Below are 17021 nucleotides of genomic sequence, written 5' to 3' on the forward strand. Positions count from 1 at the left end.
TGACCAACTGTGGATGTTTGAATAACCGAGTTATTCTGGAAGTCAAAACATGCAAATTGAAACATAACAATAATACTCAATCTTATATGGCCTCAAACTTGTGAGAGTAAATAAAACACTTCTATTTAACCACCATATTGATTACTAATTATTATCGTTTATTGTTTCAGAAAATCAACTTATTACTCAAATTACAACAATAGCTATCCCATGCATAAAGCATGCACACTATGTTTCCTATGGTCCTTACTTTGTGAAATAGATCAATTGAAAACTTTTCCAATGATTCTCATTTCACAATTCCTTAATCCCCATTGTTAGTGTAAGAACACAAGGTTCTTGCCACTACTAGAATATGCTAGATTCTAACATTTTACGCAACGATCCTTTCGTAAAGTCATAGCACAAAAGTCACCAAGACTTGGCTAATGAAATTACAAAGTACTTTCTTAGAAATTGTTACAAGACAATTCCATAGACGTGAAGTCTCACATTCAAAGTACATTCCTTTGAACTTCCTTTTGCATAAAGTTTTCTAATCTAGACATAGAATCTCAATATCCAACTCCCAATATGGAAACATTTCCACATTTGCCATGTGACAACTCATTCTTAATAGAATCTTATCTATTCATAATAATGTCGATATGGTCCATCCAATACCATACTTCCAACTACTCACAAGTGACCAATCCTCAGTGAGCTTTGGATTTTCCTTTGATAGTTGTTTAATTATTTTAGTCAAAACCAATTCTAGTCCTTTTTCCCTCTTAATGCACTAGACATTTGGAAAATTTTTAGAATGGTCAAATATTATAGCATTTGCAATCGATCCTAAACTCGAAGCGTATGAGACACGATGCATAATGTCTTACATAAAGATATGATACTTTATCAATCTTTTGCCATAATATTTTATGTGTCACGTTCTTGCAATTCGAACTATGAAGAGGGATGTCGTAATCATAATCGAAATTTGAGAACACACTATGTATCCTTTGACTAAATTTATTAAAATTTCTCAATCTAAGCTTTAGATTTTGAAACGAAGTATAATATTCTCTCCCTTAATTATATCAAAACAACTTTTCAACCCATGCAAATTTGCAAATTGAATCTTTGTTTTTCTATAATTAATATTGCTAACTTGCAATACTCGCCATAATAATCATACAATCATAACACTTATGCTCCCACTATCATGATGATTATTATCATATAAGCATAACACTTATGCTCCCACTAGCTTTGACATGTATTCAGAAAACAAATGAACTTCCAGAAAACAATGCCTATTGAATTTCTGAGATTCATATTTCTAATATCAGATGCTTCGATAAGCCTTTATCTAAGCTTCTTAAACTTATACACCTTTGCCTTAGATAGCTCATATGTGTGTTTAAACAATTTAGAACTTATGTTACTAAGTTCCAAATGTTCAAACTAATTGCCAAATCTCACAATTCGAACTATGGAAAGGGATGCCGTAACCACAATCGAATTTGAAAATACAATTTTCACAATTTCTATCTTCTTAAATCTCTCTTAGTGAAAGCATTTCCTCACAGTCATTTTCATGAAGGAGGGAATCTTATGGCACTTAGATTTTATGGTGTATGAGTTCCTATCCATGTGAATTTGCCAAAACCAAGGTTTGCGACGAATCCAAACTCATATGGACTGAACTTTCTTAATCTTGATTTCTTGCCCTATGGTAACACGAGTGCCCAGCATGTCTTCCAAGTAGTTTAGTAACTTGTCCTTACATATCAATGTACTTTCCATCGACTAAGGCTCTAGTATGCATTCAAATGAGAACTCATAGAGCTCACATACACAATTAACTCAATTGGAATGACACAGAAACAAAATAATGTCAGCACGATAGGTTGTAAACCTCAAGTCGTGTGCTAGTGATGATCGATAAGTTTTATTCTTGATTTGTTCTTGAAACCTTTCAAGACCATTAAGACTCCTACTGACTCCTTGACATGTAAGATTCTCTTGTCAAGAAACATTTCTTGACAAAGCAAATATTCAAGAGTTAGTGTAGTTCTTATCAAGACAAAACACTTCACATAATTGGTCCTAGTTGGTCTTTGTCTTATCCAAGACAACACAACTTACCAATTTCAAATGTGCAAGAATAAGAAAACTTTTCCAAATTCCACATTTGATGAGTGTTATAAACCTACTTAAGACTTTTCACTCAATGTCACAATCTTGACTCTAAGACTTGATATTGGAACGAAGTATGATTGACTTCTTGATTTAACCATTTCTACAATTCTTGATTCCTCTTCTTAGACATGCAATTGCACTAAGACTCACTTAGAGGATCAATTGAGACATGGTTCTTAATCATTAAGACTTGTCATAAAACACAATAAAAGGTACTCTCCCTTCTTCTTAGAATAGAGAAACTTTTATCTTTCTGCCTACTTGATTCTTCTTTATTCGTTCTACTATTCATTGAAACTCTTTCAATCAACTCAGAATTACACTTAATCTTATAAGTATAATCATATTTACTAAACTTTAGTAAATCACGACGAATATCTTTGTCACTCTTGTGGTGGACTTGATTAACGCACAACCTAGTGTACTTGATCTCCTAGTCCTTCAATTGACACTTTGTCAAAGAATTAGTCTAAGTTTCCCAAATGTGAAAGTTTTTCATTCATCATACAATACACATTGCATGATTCCAAGTTTCTGTCCAATTGAAACTTGGGCGATGAGAAACTCTCCCTATTTGGTAAACTTTTGACATTTCCACAAATAACATAATTAAGAATCATATCCATTGTTGCTAATAATAAAAATATTCAAACATCAATTTTTTCATACATGCCATCGCAAGGATAAATAAATAAGATATAATCAAAATTCATTTTATTGCGGAAAAAATTTGTCCTTACAATGCAATTCAATTGAAAAACTATGTTATTACATATTTCTTAACAATATATTCTAACTCCAAGTAGTAGCTCAAGAATCCATTCTTCAAGTAATGCGATCGAAATCCATTTCTTCATGATTAGATTCAGCTCACTTCTTCCCTCAAGCTTCCTCTCTTTTCTTCGATCCTACAAAACATCAAAATGTAATCTTATCACATCATGTATTAAGAATCTAGAATAGGAACTCAAAAGAGTTAGATAATGGATTTTACCTGAAGTAGAGCCATACGTCTTGACTCTCCCATCTCAGGTAAATAGGGCAGCTTCGTTTCCAATGCCCCTTCTCTTGGCAATAAAAGAAAATGGACTCCTTTGGCACAACACATCGGACAACCACATACTCAGTTCTTTCTGGACTTCCAATGTTGTCAGTGTCCATTGAAGTTTGGGAGTTTGATTCACCAGACAAATTTGCTTGATTAGCACGCAAAATCATTGCTGATTCAGCAGCTATAAGCAAATAGGTGAGATTAATGAGGGTCACGTCGTGATCCATCATATAGTACTCTCTAACGAACTCACTATATGATTCAGGAAGTGACTGAAGAACCCAGTCAGCAGCCAACTCGCTTGAAATCTCAACACCCAACATGCTTAACCTATCAATGTGTGAATTCATCTTTAAGACATGTGCACACACAGGTTTCCCATCTTCGTGTTTACTTGCCAAAAGGGCTTGAGTGAGCTTGAACTTTTCAAGCCTTTGAACTTGTGGGTCAGGGAGAACAATTGGAGGAGGTGGAGGAAGTGAAGCATGACTCTCATTTCCTTGATCGTATCTCAGAACGTCATCTTCATTTGGAAAGCTTGTTCCAAAGGATTAGGGAAGACCATTGTAAGATTCAGACATCTACAAAACGGGAGAAAATTCAAGTTATCTTGATTAGAATTCTTGATGTAACACCCAAATGAAACATCAAGCTAGGATCCAACACAATACTCTACAACCTAGAAGAGGGATGCCGTAATCTAATTGCAAAATATTTGAAGGTAGGTAAATGACGATTTACCAATTTCCACCATGAAAAATGAAAAGGAAGTTCAAGTTTTAAATGAATTGAAACTCCTAGATCTTTTGAGATTCATTGAACTTTTCAATGGCATGTTTAATCTCGATTATCCCCTACTATTTGTGACTGGGATGCTGAGGATTACAAACAAGGTGTGAATAACCATACGAATCATGTGGTGCACCCAATGCTACTACTCACCTAATCAATGTGCCGGTTAGCCACACACGCTCCATTGATCTATGATAAGCATCGAGCCACCCTTCGCCACCAATGTCATCCCCAAATTAGTATGCCGGTTAACCACACACGCTCCACTAGCGTTTGACAAGGGTACGAAGTGTAATTCCATGGGTTAGCATACAATTTCACATTTTGCCTAAAGTAACTATGATTTGGGAATTTGTATAAGCATTTAGTTACTTTGTACTTCATTATACTTATAATGGAAGGTTTCTGTCCTAACCTACCCGTTCGGCTAACGACCTTCCACTAGTCAAGAGTGCGGTGGGTAAGAGTGGATACCCATTCAATCGCCATTTTATAGGCAATTTCCTTAAACACCTCTTATAGACCAGCTTCGTGAATGAGGCCTACTAACGGTAAGACTGACTGTTTACTCATACATATATATAATATTAGGCTTTTAATGTTATATATATAGTATAGGGTGTATTTTACACTTTTAAAAATACTAGGTGGTTTAACTTAGTCAATTATACTTTTAATTTAATTAAATGTAAACCAAAACTTTATGGATTTATTAAATCACTTTTAATTATACACTTTAATTAATTAATAAAACCATAAGTGTGTGATTTGAACTTTTCAAATTATTAGGGTTTTAGAATTTAACATTTCAAAATTAAACTTTTAATCAACTTTTTAAATTCCAAAACTTGAGGGAAAGTTTTGAAACATTTCAAAACATTAGGGTTTAACTTATTTAAATTTCATAAACAAAACTTTTAAGTTCAAATTTAAACTATAAAACCTAAAGGGTGTAATTGAAACTTTTTCACATCACAAAGGATCAAATAACAAATAATATAAGTTAAACAATTAATTCAGTCATTATCTATATTTGACCTAATCTTATTTTAGCCACTAGATAATTACCAAATAATTTAAAATAATCCATATTTATCATATAAACAACCAATATTCAAAAGATTTGAAATTATCTATTGTTTTGGCAAGGATAATCATTAATTTAAGATAAAAATCGGATTTTATCTTCAAAAACGAATTAGGCATTAAATCCAAGTCAAAACAACAGTTAAATCCCGAAATACCCTCTGTCTAACGATTGAACTCGCCGAGTCAGCTCTGAACTCGCCGAGTAGGGGCCAACTCGCCGAGTCCAAGTACTGACTCGCCGAGTTGAGTCGGGCAGAGGCCAAAAATTCGATTTTTAGCAAACAAAACAATTAAGCATCACATACAACTGAAACCAATCAAGGCTTTGATATCACTGATGGGTTTTATGCATAAGAACAATCCTATGTGCTCATACAAACCCTAATGTTTGGATCTAGGTTTCTTTATTGTACATACAATGAATCCAAGACTAATAAACTTAGATCTAACATATTATAAACTGAATTAGGGTTTAGAATTGGCTTTAGAAAGCTTAGTGCCTCAAGTGCTGCACCTCTAATGGAGTCACAAACACCTTATGCAACTTGGATGAAGAGGAGAAGAAAGGAGGCTGCCCAAAACGACTAGAAACCCTAAAGAATCAGTTGTCCACGTTTTTGGGTCCTAAGGGGTCCTTTATATACTTGTGTGGGCTGCTAGGGTTTTAGTCAAAACCCTAATGGACAGCTTAAACTCTAAGCAGCCCATGGAACCTTCTGGATAAGGCCATGTATGAAAATATGATGGTCTCCCATCATAATAATTCATTCACCCCTTGTTCCTTTAGCATTCCTTAGCCCAATAACTCAATTATCCAATAATTGCAGTCCAGCCCCTAAATTTAATTAATCTCTTTTAGCCACAAAATTAATTCTTAATTAATTATTGACTAATATTAATTAAACAATATGATTTCTCCTTTAATATATTATTCTCATAATATATTAATAAATCATATTTAAACCTTTCTCTCCTTAATTCATCCTACATATTGCTATGGTGAAGGCAACCCAAAAGGACCATGCTCATAATCGAGTCAAGTACATACCAAAATAGTTATGGACTTAGACACTAATCCAACAGAATTATCATTTAATACATAAAATTCACAGCTTAAGCTAATAAATTAATAATTTAATACACGTAATTTCATATTCTTAACTTAAAACTTACATTTATACTTTTAGATCTAGAGGCTAGTGTTTATTTCAAAGTTTAATTTACATAACAGTCATAGTTTAAATTTTATATAATTTATTTAAAATTACAAAAAATCGTATATATATATAATGCTTCTTTCTTCTCAAAGAAGCAAACACAATATTCATAAAATATTCACAGGTTAATATAATTAATTCAAATTTTAATACATAAAATTCACAGCTTAATACAATAAATTCACAGTTTAATACATAAAAATTATATATATTCACAATCATATTATCAACTAAAAGTTACATTAATACGTTCATATCTGGAGACATTTATGTGTTTTAAATTGTGAATTTCTTATATTAAGATGTAAATAAAATTCATAACATAATACAAAAAATTCACGATTTAATACAATACATTCAAAAATCATTTACAAGTATAATATCATATTTTAGTGTACTAAACAGCTCATTCACAGTTTAATACATGCATAAATTATCTTATATTTTAGAAGTCAACATCAAAAGAAAAACATATACATGAATCATAAAAGGGATAATTTATCTGAAATCAACAAAGAAGATGAGTGAGAAACAGAAATATCTTTACTCTACCACCGCCGGTAACATTAATACCGACAACTACCATACGCCACCACCAACCACTGGAACAAACAATGCCAACATCCTTCCCTCAAAAAACTTGACATGATTAAAAAAAATCAGAATTCATAATTTAATACAACATTTCAGACACTAAATCATAACTTAATTTAATATTTCAGACATTAAGTCACAACTTAGTGCATCAGAAAAGTACACATTCATAGCTTAATAAGTTAGATATTCACAAATTAATACATTAAAAACACATAATCATAGTTTAATAACTTATCAAATTTGGTTGAGATATTTCATCAAACACTTTGTGTACACCACATACATCAGATCCATAATCACCATAAAACATCAGATCTGATCAGATATATAAGGCGATGTTATATTAACATTTTATATATTCATTCATGGCCTAATTTACCATGTTTAATGTTTAAACTCTAAAAAAACTTCACCATAACACTCACAGCTAAATCCAAAACTTAATAATTTACCTAATTCAATTGAGGCATTTTAGCAAGCACCTTGTGTGCATATTTTTTTTGGCAAAACTTTCTTATGTAAGCACCATCAACGGAGACCGCAGTGGTGGAACTGCCGTTGGCCATCATGAAATACTACACACACAAACACCATATCTAACCTAAAAATACATAAACACATCAGATTCGATGACGATCAGGTGGTGTTTGACTAGAAATCAGAGAAAAACATATAAATATGAGTTAGAGAGAAGGGGAAGGTGGTCATGAAACAGATCTGGTAAGGATGCGACTGAGATTTCTCCGGTGATGGAACTACTAGAGAAAAAAAAACGAGTTCAAGAGTTCTGGAACAAAAAAAGAGTATATTAGTATCTGAAAATGCACCAAATACATTAGACCTGACCAGATCTGGTGTTTTGGTGGTGATAGTTGCAGTTCATAACCGATATGAAGGTGAAGAAGGTCAGATCTAGCTTAAAATCACTGAAGTTCCAGATCTGAAGGTGTAATATCCCAGATTTGGCTTAGAGTTGTCGGAAATTCTAGATCTGAGATTAACATGCTAGAGCTTAGATTTTTCGGAGGTTGGGATTCATAGATCGGAGATTGTTGGTGACGATTTTGCCTGACGGCAGGAGGCAGCGGATGGCGGTAACGACGGTGATAAGGCAGCTGCGGTGACATGGTGGACGATGGTGGTAGTTGGAGGAGATAGTGGTAAAGTTTTGATATAAGTTCCTGAAAGTTTATAAGAAAGTTTGGGGGGAAGAAATCACCAGATCTTACTTTTGTAAATGATGTTAGTGTTTTAATGTTAAGGATTCAAAATGACCATATTGTCCCTATTGCTTTTGGCATTTATCAAAAAAAAAAAAAACAAAAAAAAAACAAAACAAAACAAAAATAAATTAAAAATAAGTGGTTCTTACGGTTCTTAACCCTTTAGTGGTTCTCATTTGAACCTTTACCTATATATATATATATATATATATATATATATATATATATATATATATATATATATATATATATATATATATATATATATATATATATATATATATATATATATATGACAAAACTGCAAAATGGTCCTCGTGGTATGCATTTTTTTGGGGTTTTAGTTCAAACTATGACTTTTTGGATTGGTGGTTCTTTTGGCCATGTTTGTACGTAGATTTGGTCCCTCGTAAAATTAAAATGACTATAATACCCTTATGATATATTTTTTTATTTTTTTCTATTTAATTTAAATGAAAAAGAAAATAACTAATTAATTTGGGCCTACCTCCATCTCTCTCTCTCTCTTTCTCTCTCTCTCTCTATATATATATATATATATATATATATATATATATAAATATATATATATATATATATATATATATATATATACAAACACACATACACGATCCCCACCCCCATTCTTCCCCAGCCTTACCATTCACCTTCATCACTCTGATTCACCCCACACCTCCGTCTTGTTCTCTGATTTAACCTCGCCTCATCCTTGGTCTCTGTTATCACCTAGAGTCATCTATCCACAGGAAAATGGAACAATATCCCTAAATTATCCACATCTAATCATCCATCGATTGATTGCTGCTGATCCAAACCTCTCATCATTGGCGTTTGCGGCAATCTGGAGACGATTTTTCTCCCTCTGCATCACTATCGAATCCAAAGGAAATCAGCCCTTATCATCATCTCATACCTACTACTTGAGACTTGCTTATCAATTTTACAAAGAAAGAAGAAAGAGATATTGAATCTCCCTGTTCCATCTTCTCGTTCAAAATCAAATAAGAAAAAGAGGATCATTGAGAGTTGTGATCGAAAACACATACACCTATTAATCGATCCATCTAAGATAAAGAAAGGATATCCATGGTTCGATTTCACATGTAAAATCAATTTCAGATTCGAAATATGAAAAACCAAAAGAAGAATCCAGTTTGAGGATATTGATTTCAAATGGGTTTACACACCCTTTTCGTGTTCTTCACTGTGTGTTTTTCAGTTTGAGGATATTGATTTCAAATGGGAACACATTTTCTGATTTCAACAATAGGTAAAAAGGGCAACAGATGATTTATGCGTCGTTGCAATGAGTGAAGATGGAGATTTGGAAGGGAACATAGTGGACAAGAGTGAATGATTTGGGATGTAGAGAACCCACTGAAGTGAAATGGAAAACGAGGGTTTCTTGATGATGACGGAGAGAGAGAGAGAGAGAGAGAGAGAGAGAGAAAAGAGAGGTGGACCCGATTTTATATTTAATAATAATAATAATTTTAAAAAGTGAAAGAAAAATAAAAATTAAATTCATTAAGGGTATAATAGTCATTTTAGTTTGGGCAGGGACCAAAACTGCATGTAAACTAGCTCAAAAGGACCATCAATCCAAAAAAGTCAAGGTTTGGACTAAAACCCCCAAAAAATGCATACCACAGGGACCATTTTTGCAATTTTGTCTATATATATATATATATATATATATATATATATATATATATATATATATATATATATATATATATATATATATATATATATATATATATATATATATATATATATATATGACCAATTGTTGTCCAATCAATATAGAAGAGTAATTTTGGCATTTTGCATGACATTTAATTTCCATAATTAAATATGTTATCTATTTGGAATGAATAAGATTTTTGTTTGAATATGTCAAGCGTTTCATTTTTTCAGCATATACACGATCAGTTATAGTAATAACCACAAATTTACTGTAAAAACTTTTCATTAATCTTGTCGTGAGAGTTCATATGGACTAAGTAATTGGAACAAGGATTTTGCAAGCACCATCACCTTTGACATTGCTTATTTGAAAAAATATTAGGTGCAACGTGATTTCTTATTTTGTTTGTAAATGTTTGAAGATTGTTTTTTATTTTATATGAAATTATCAATAAGCTACGTAAATGTGGTTTTGATTTTGAGACTATTATATTCTCAAAGAATGTCGTTCATATTAGGTCGGATGTATATTTTGAATTGATTGTTTAGGTACCCAAAGATATTCTTGTAGAATTTATAAACCTAGTTCTTTAAACCATTCTAACAGAATAGAACACATAATTATTATAACATAATCATTGGAATCCAAAAAAGTTGAGTTTATAGTTTTTTACTTATAATTTCTGCACACATGCATAACAATCAACGAATTCCTTGAGAATCAGAAACGTATTATGATTATATATTCACATAAGTTTTCACATACATACAATTTGTAACAATCATTTTATTTTTTAAGAATCATTTTAGTTCTGCTAGGAATAAAAAAATAACACATATGATTCTACAAAATCACTTTATAATCACTTGATTCCTCGTGGGCAATGCATTCCTACTTCTCATAAATATTCTTTGTGATTTCTAAGGAATTACTTACCAAGAATGGGATGGATTGTTCATCCCCATTTCATGATTTTTTTTTTTGTTTTGTAATAAAATCTCCAAATCATAACTTGATCATCATGATATCCAAATAAATTGGAATAAGAGAGAATGTATTGAAAAAATGGTTTGAATCATACCTGAGTATTAATCGGCACAGTCTATTTCAAAATTTTATACATCATTTATGGTATAATTTCTTTTGCTAAGTTTGATATTTCTTTTGTTATATTAACTTGTTTTTACTTCTTAAAGAATTTTATATGTAAAAAATTCCTAATATGAAGAATTTTATGCCATATTCTTAAATAATTTTGTAACACCAATAAAAGAAAATTAAAATGTAGTCGGATGAAAAAATTCACATTAATTAAAATCTATTCCTTCAAATATGATTTTTCCATATTTTGTTATTAAACTAATCTAACTATTATATCTTATTAGTTGTTTCAAATTAATTACCATCAAGCCATGATCATTTTAACCACTTATTCTTTTAATTTTTAATCTAATGGACACAAATTGATTATACATTCACAATATATATATATATATATATATATATATATATATATATATATATATATATATATATATATATATATATATATATATATATATATAAAATATTTGTAATTAAAAAACTATCAAAATATACAATAGACGGTGTAATGGTATTTTGTTTAATTACAAGACATGTAAAGAAAACTTTAAATATATACAACAAACTCCATTATTTTCCCATTTCACTGACCCTAATTTTTTTATTACACCTTAGCTTTTGAAAAGAAATCCAATCTTTCATAATTTGAAACTTCAAAGATTTGTCAACCCCGAAACATTGTTCATCTACATTAACTTTCATCATTCATCTTGAAAGAAACCCAAAAGAATATTGGCATCACATAGAACATCAAGACAACACAAATAAGATCTCTAACATATGAAGGCAAAAACCAAACACAAAATCAATTTCTAGGAAGATAAACTCAAAATCAAACACTTCAACCCATCTTACTACTCTATGTAAGATGAGACACCACTTCATCTGTTACACAAACATCAACATGATTATATGATACACAAATACAACCATGTAAACATGCAAAATTAAGAAATTCCCAAATCCCAACACAACTAGTTTTGCTTTATTCCAAATCAGCTTTACTCAAAAGCATCATATACCTACCAACAAAATCCTTACAGTTGTTGAGAAAAGTTGGATTGAGTTGAAGGTTAGAAAAGGAGCTTCCAATCTAACTAACGAAATTGCTCCAAATTCAAATTCATGTGAATTTTCATTTGTATATAAGAGCATCACGTCCAGGTCCAACACCAATGTAATGAATCGGAACACCAACAAGTTCTTCTATTCTTTCCACATACTCACGTGCAGCCTTTGGAAGATCCACATAGCTCCTCACAGACGAAATATCAGCCTGCCACCCTGGCATACTTTCATATTCCACCTAAAACACAAAATAAAAAATCTTACAACTTCATTCCAAAACCCTGCAATTTAGAAGAAAGAAAGAAAAAGTGTAACTTGCCTTTGACTCCTCAAGATCGGTTAAATCAGCAGGAAACGAATTCATAGGTGTCCCGTTTGTATGCTTATAAGAAACACCAAGCTTAATCTCAGAAAGATCCGATAACACATCAAGTTTGGTCAAATTCAGAGAAGAAAACCCGTTAATTTGACAAACATATTTCAGAGCAACTACATCAAGCCAACCACAACGGCGAGGGCGGCCGGTGGTGGTGCCAAACTCCTGCCCAGCTTTCCGGAGAAGATCACCATCCTCACCCAGTAGCTCTGTAGGAAAAGGTCCAGACCCAACTCTAGTAGTGTATGCTTTTACCTACATCATGAATCATGATTGATAGTTAGATATGATATAAGATAAAAGGCTTTGATACCATGTTGAGATAGATATGTTATAAGTGAAGAAGTCTTAGACTTACCACACCAATCACATCACCAAGGACTCTAGGAGCAATCCCAAGTCCTGTACAGATTCCACCAGCTGAAGGACTTGAAGATGTGACAAAAGGGTAAGTCCCAAAATCAATATCCAACATAGTTGCTTGACCACCTTCTACTAAAACTTTCTTCTTTTGTGATATGGATTCATTCATGTAATGAACTGTATCACAAACAAATGGTTCCAACCTCTCTGCAAATCTTTTATACACTTCAACTTCTTTTTTGAGTACTTCCGGGCTGTATTCAAAACCCTGGAATCTTGAAGCTGCATCTGATAACAAAAGATCAAGCTTATCTGGAAAGGTGTCCATATGCTTCAAGTCGCATACTCTTATGCCATTACGGATGACCTTGCTGGAGTAGCATGGCCCGATTCCTCTCTTGGTAGTGCCGATGAAGGATTTAGCTAGCTCAGCTTCTCGAAGGCCATCTATTTCTTGATGATAATCGAATAATAAGTGAGCTCGATCTGAAATTAAGATCCTTCCCTTACAGGAAACCCCATTGGATTCAAGGTTGTCAATTTCTTGGAAAAGTCCAGGAAGATGGACTACAACTCCATTTCCTATTACACACATCGTCTCCTCGTTGAGAATCCCTGAGGGAACAAGATGAAGCGCGAATTTCTTTCCTTCCGAGTTGTAGATAGTGTGTCCGGCGTTTGCTCCACCCTGAGAGATTCAGCAACATTGAATAATGTAAAAGTCGAGACAGAGTTCTTATGATCAGAAGATGGAAATCTCTCTTCCGATAGAAATGTCACAGAGAATGTTAGCCCCGGCGATTTGAATTTGAAATCGACGGCGTATACTTTACATGCATAATCAGAATATGAATTTATGCATCTTAAACCAATACATTTTGGAAGCATTTGAAGAGAGGAAAGTACCTGACAACGAGCAACGACGTCGAAGTGCTTTGCCAAGATGTCAACGAGCTTGCCTTTGCCTTCATCACCCCACTGGCAACCCAACACTCCCGATACCTGACCTAATGACCCGATTCGACTCGGTATTTCACCCTTCCTTTCTTCCAGGGTTACGATCGGAGAAGCTGAACATGCAATTGAAGCATTTCTCCGGTGGTATGAGTGGTGGTGAAGAGAGACGTGAGGAAGGCCGGTCGTCGTGTAGCCCCGAACGTTTCCGTTCAGAGACCTGAACGCGGTTGCGCTAGGGTTTGTCTCTAGCTTCACGGAGCTGATGTTCATGGCTGTGAGAGTGAAAGGACTGAGAAAGATGCGCGAGGGTTTCGGCAGTCAGGGGTGGCGGAAGACGGAAGTTTTGAAGAAAGTTATAGGGTTAATTGCTTCAAGCCCTTCAATTGAGTACATTTTTACAAAATAGTCCCTCTGTTTATGTGGTTAAAGCAGGATACCCCTTCAAAAAAAACACTTTAATAAAAAGTGAGTTACATTTTTTAACCTTTATACTTAATAATTTCATTGCTCTTTTTGGATAAATATGGAAGAATTACAAAATCTAATTTCACAAATATTTTTGTTTAACATTTTTCATCTAATATAAGAAGAATGCGTGTTTAATTGCTTATCTACAAAAATATGAATTGGACCATAAGTCACACGAGTTCATGAACGTGAACTCGTGAAGGATATTTGGATGCAAACTAATAGTCAAAAACAAGCTTAAATTTATTAATTATTTAAGAGAAAAAAAAACAACCTTGCATAGGACACTATATCAATTTAAAATAAAGTTAAAAAAATCTACACATGTAAGAAGGTTACTTACATGTTGGTTGAATCTACCCTAATAAATAAAAATGATTTTGCCACATGTCCTCTTCTCCTTTATTTGGACACATGTCATTTTCTAACATTTTTAAATTTTATATTTTTCACTTGTCATTTTATTGTATTTTTCATTTTATTAAATTAAAATTTCACATTTAATATGTAAGGTAATATATATATGTAAGGTATTTATTAGAAATGGTTTATATATGTAATGTATCTAATATATTAAAACCTCTTTAATTTTAATAATTCAAAAAATTCCTCATTTTTCTTATAAATTCAAACTTTTTAAATTGTTAATATTTCATATTTAATTTATTTTAAATAAACCCATGTAATACATGGGTCTCACACCTAGTGCGTTATATTTTACATATAAGTTTAAACCAAATAAAGAAAATACATTTGAATCCTTATTGGCATATTACACCAAATAATATATTAAAAAACAGCAAGTTTCCCAAAATAATAATTTTGGTTCTTTAGTCCTTAAATTTTAAAAGAGAAAGATAAAATCCTACCAAATCCTCATAGCTTTTTCCAAAATGAAGTAAAAAAAATGAGAGGTTTTTCAAAATAACCATTAATTTCGCTAAACCCTGACCTGAATTTACGTTTGGACCTTTGAAATGCATATTACGACGTCATTTTGAAAAAAAAAAGATTAAATGCATTTGACCAGCAAAAATGTCAAAAAGAAAAGAGAAAATATAACCGTAGCCCATGTACTTACATTTATACATTTAGGTTTAAAATGTCTCTTATGTTATTTTTTGGTTTTATAAGGGCATGAATTCATATTTTACCAGCTAATTAGGGATTTTAACCCAATTCAACAAGTTTCCTTGCTTAGTCATCACCCAACTCAATTAGAGAGTCAACTCACCCAACTCGGATGACACGTCACCGACTTACGAATGAGTTGGCTTGCTTGGGCCCTAAGGGTTTAGTGGTCCCCTGGTATATAATAGAAGGATCTGTTGGACAAAACCCTAAAATATTGTTACCATTTCCGGCCAAACACTAGCTGACAACCATTCGACAATACTCATTTTCCCTTCACTGTCTTCACATGGATCCTACCCCACCACCATCACTAGATACTATAAACTCCAAAAACTTCATAAGCTCAACATATGGGCTTAACTTGAACGATTTGCACACGTCACACCCCCGAACCGAGTATATGGCGGAAACATCTGGGGGCGAGGGTGGGGGATGACGTTATGTACAGTATCATAACAATTGAATAATAGAGATCAAAACATACAAACATTATATTGATAATTGATAAGTTTTTACATGTTATTTGAATCATTTTTTTTACTCCAAAAGTATACAACAAAAATTTAAGATGTAACAATACTAAGCTCCGTCTTCACCAAAACATGTGTGGGCACCTGTCTATCGATTTTCTGAGAATACAAGTGGTTTTGAAAAAGAGAGTGTCAACAATTAAGTTGGTGAGTTCATAAGTATTTTGTATGAGAAATATATGTCTTTGTTCCTTGAAAATGATAGTGTGTTCTTCCAGAAAATCCAATATTTTCTTTAAGATGTAATGTAGTCTTAAATGTTCCAAGACCAAAATGTATAAGTATTGTTGTATATTGTATAGTATAGCATAGTTTTATATCTTTATTAAACCATTTGAATACATGTTCCCAGAAATGTAAATTGTGTTGTACTGGACAATAATGTATTGTAGTTGTATCTGTGTAAAACTCTTTGAATGTATGTTTCTAGAATTGTAAACTGTATTATACTGGAAAGTAATATAATGTGGTTTTAAATAAATAAAACCATTTGAAGACGTGTGTGTATTCGTAAACCAAATGTATTGTTAATACCATTGTGAGTTATTATAACCATACTTAGCGACTGTTGGCCTGTTACGACGTTCTTCATGTGTCGGAATGATACGACATTTGTCACTCCAGACCTGCCGGTCCAACTGTAGCTAACAGTTTATGCGCGGGATTGTTAGTCACATATAGATCTATACATAATTGTCATGCTCTCCTTCTAGGAGATTCTGGTTATAATACAGGACTTTTGTTGGTACTTAGGTAAGTACTTGAAGACGTGACTCACAAAACCATATTGACTGTTTATGTGTAGTATAATAAAAACTCCTTTTCTTATAACTGTATGTATCATCCTTTTATAGTATTTACATAGTAAGGAAATGATTATTCTTTTAAATAATTATTTTCTATGCCCCCAACAGGGTAAAATGTCACACCCTCGGACCAGACATCAAAAACGTTCAGAGGCGGGTGACTTCATTGTGCAGTATCATAACAAATGAATATAAATGAAATAGAGCAATCCAAACTTCATACATTGAGATAACAAGCTTACATTGTTTACATATTGTATTTTCCCTTCGATTTACATAAAAGAGATATAAATAGAAAAATCCAAACTACAACTAAATACTCCTGCATCCGCGTCCCTTGTTACCTGCTTACTA

The 17021-nt window shown here is 32.6% G+C and overlaps 1 protein-coding gene across 1 annotated transcript; it reads right to left on the reverse strand.

Annotated features, from left to right (window-relative positions):
* Positions 1-11746: 11746 nt before the first annotated feature.
* Positions 11747-14072, reverse strand: LOC111913940 (adenylosuccinate synthetase, chloroplastic). Its single transcript, XM_023909659.3, has 4 exons — positions 13679-14072; positions 12768-13460; positions 12353-12664; positions 11747-12271 (listed from the first exon to the last, which is right to left on the reverse strand). The coding sequence occupies exons 1-4, from the start codon at positions 13997-13999 to the stop codon at positions 12101-12103; spliced, it is 1497 nt and encodes a 498-aa protein (XP_023765427.1). The 5' UTR covers positions 14000-14072; the 3' UTR covers positions 11747-12100.
* Positions 14073-17021: the final 2949 nt, after the last annotated feature.

Source organism: Lactuca sativa, chromosome 8 (genome assembly GCF_002870075.4).
Source record: "Lactuca sativa cultivar Salinas chromosome 8, Lsat_Salinas_v11, whole genome shotgun sequence".
NCBI classification, from domain to species: domain Eukaryota; kingdom Viridiplantae; phylum Streptophyta; class Magnoliopsida; order Asterales; family Asteraceae; genus Lactuca; species Lactuca sativa.

Coding starts and splice junctions, on each gene's coding strand:
- LOC111913940 (XM_023909659.3), bottom strand. CDS start 13,999: ATGAACATCAGCTCCGTGAAGCTAGAGACAAACCCTAGCGCAACCGCG. Junction 13,461..13,678: donor ACGTCGTTGCTCGTTGTCAG/GTACTTTCCTCT, acceptor TGAATCTCTCAG/GGTGGAGCAAACGCCGGACA. Junction 12,665..12,767: donor TTGGTGATGTGATTGGTGTG/GTAAGTCTAAGA, acceptor TTCATGATGTAG/GTAAAAGCATACACTACTAG.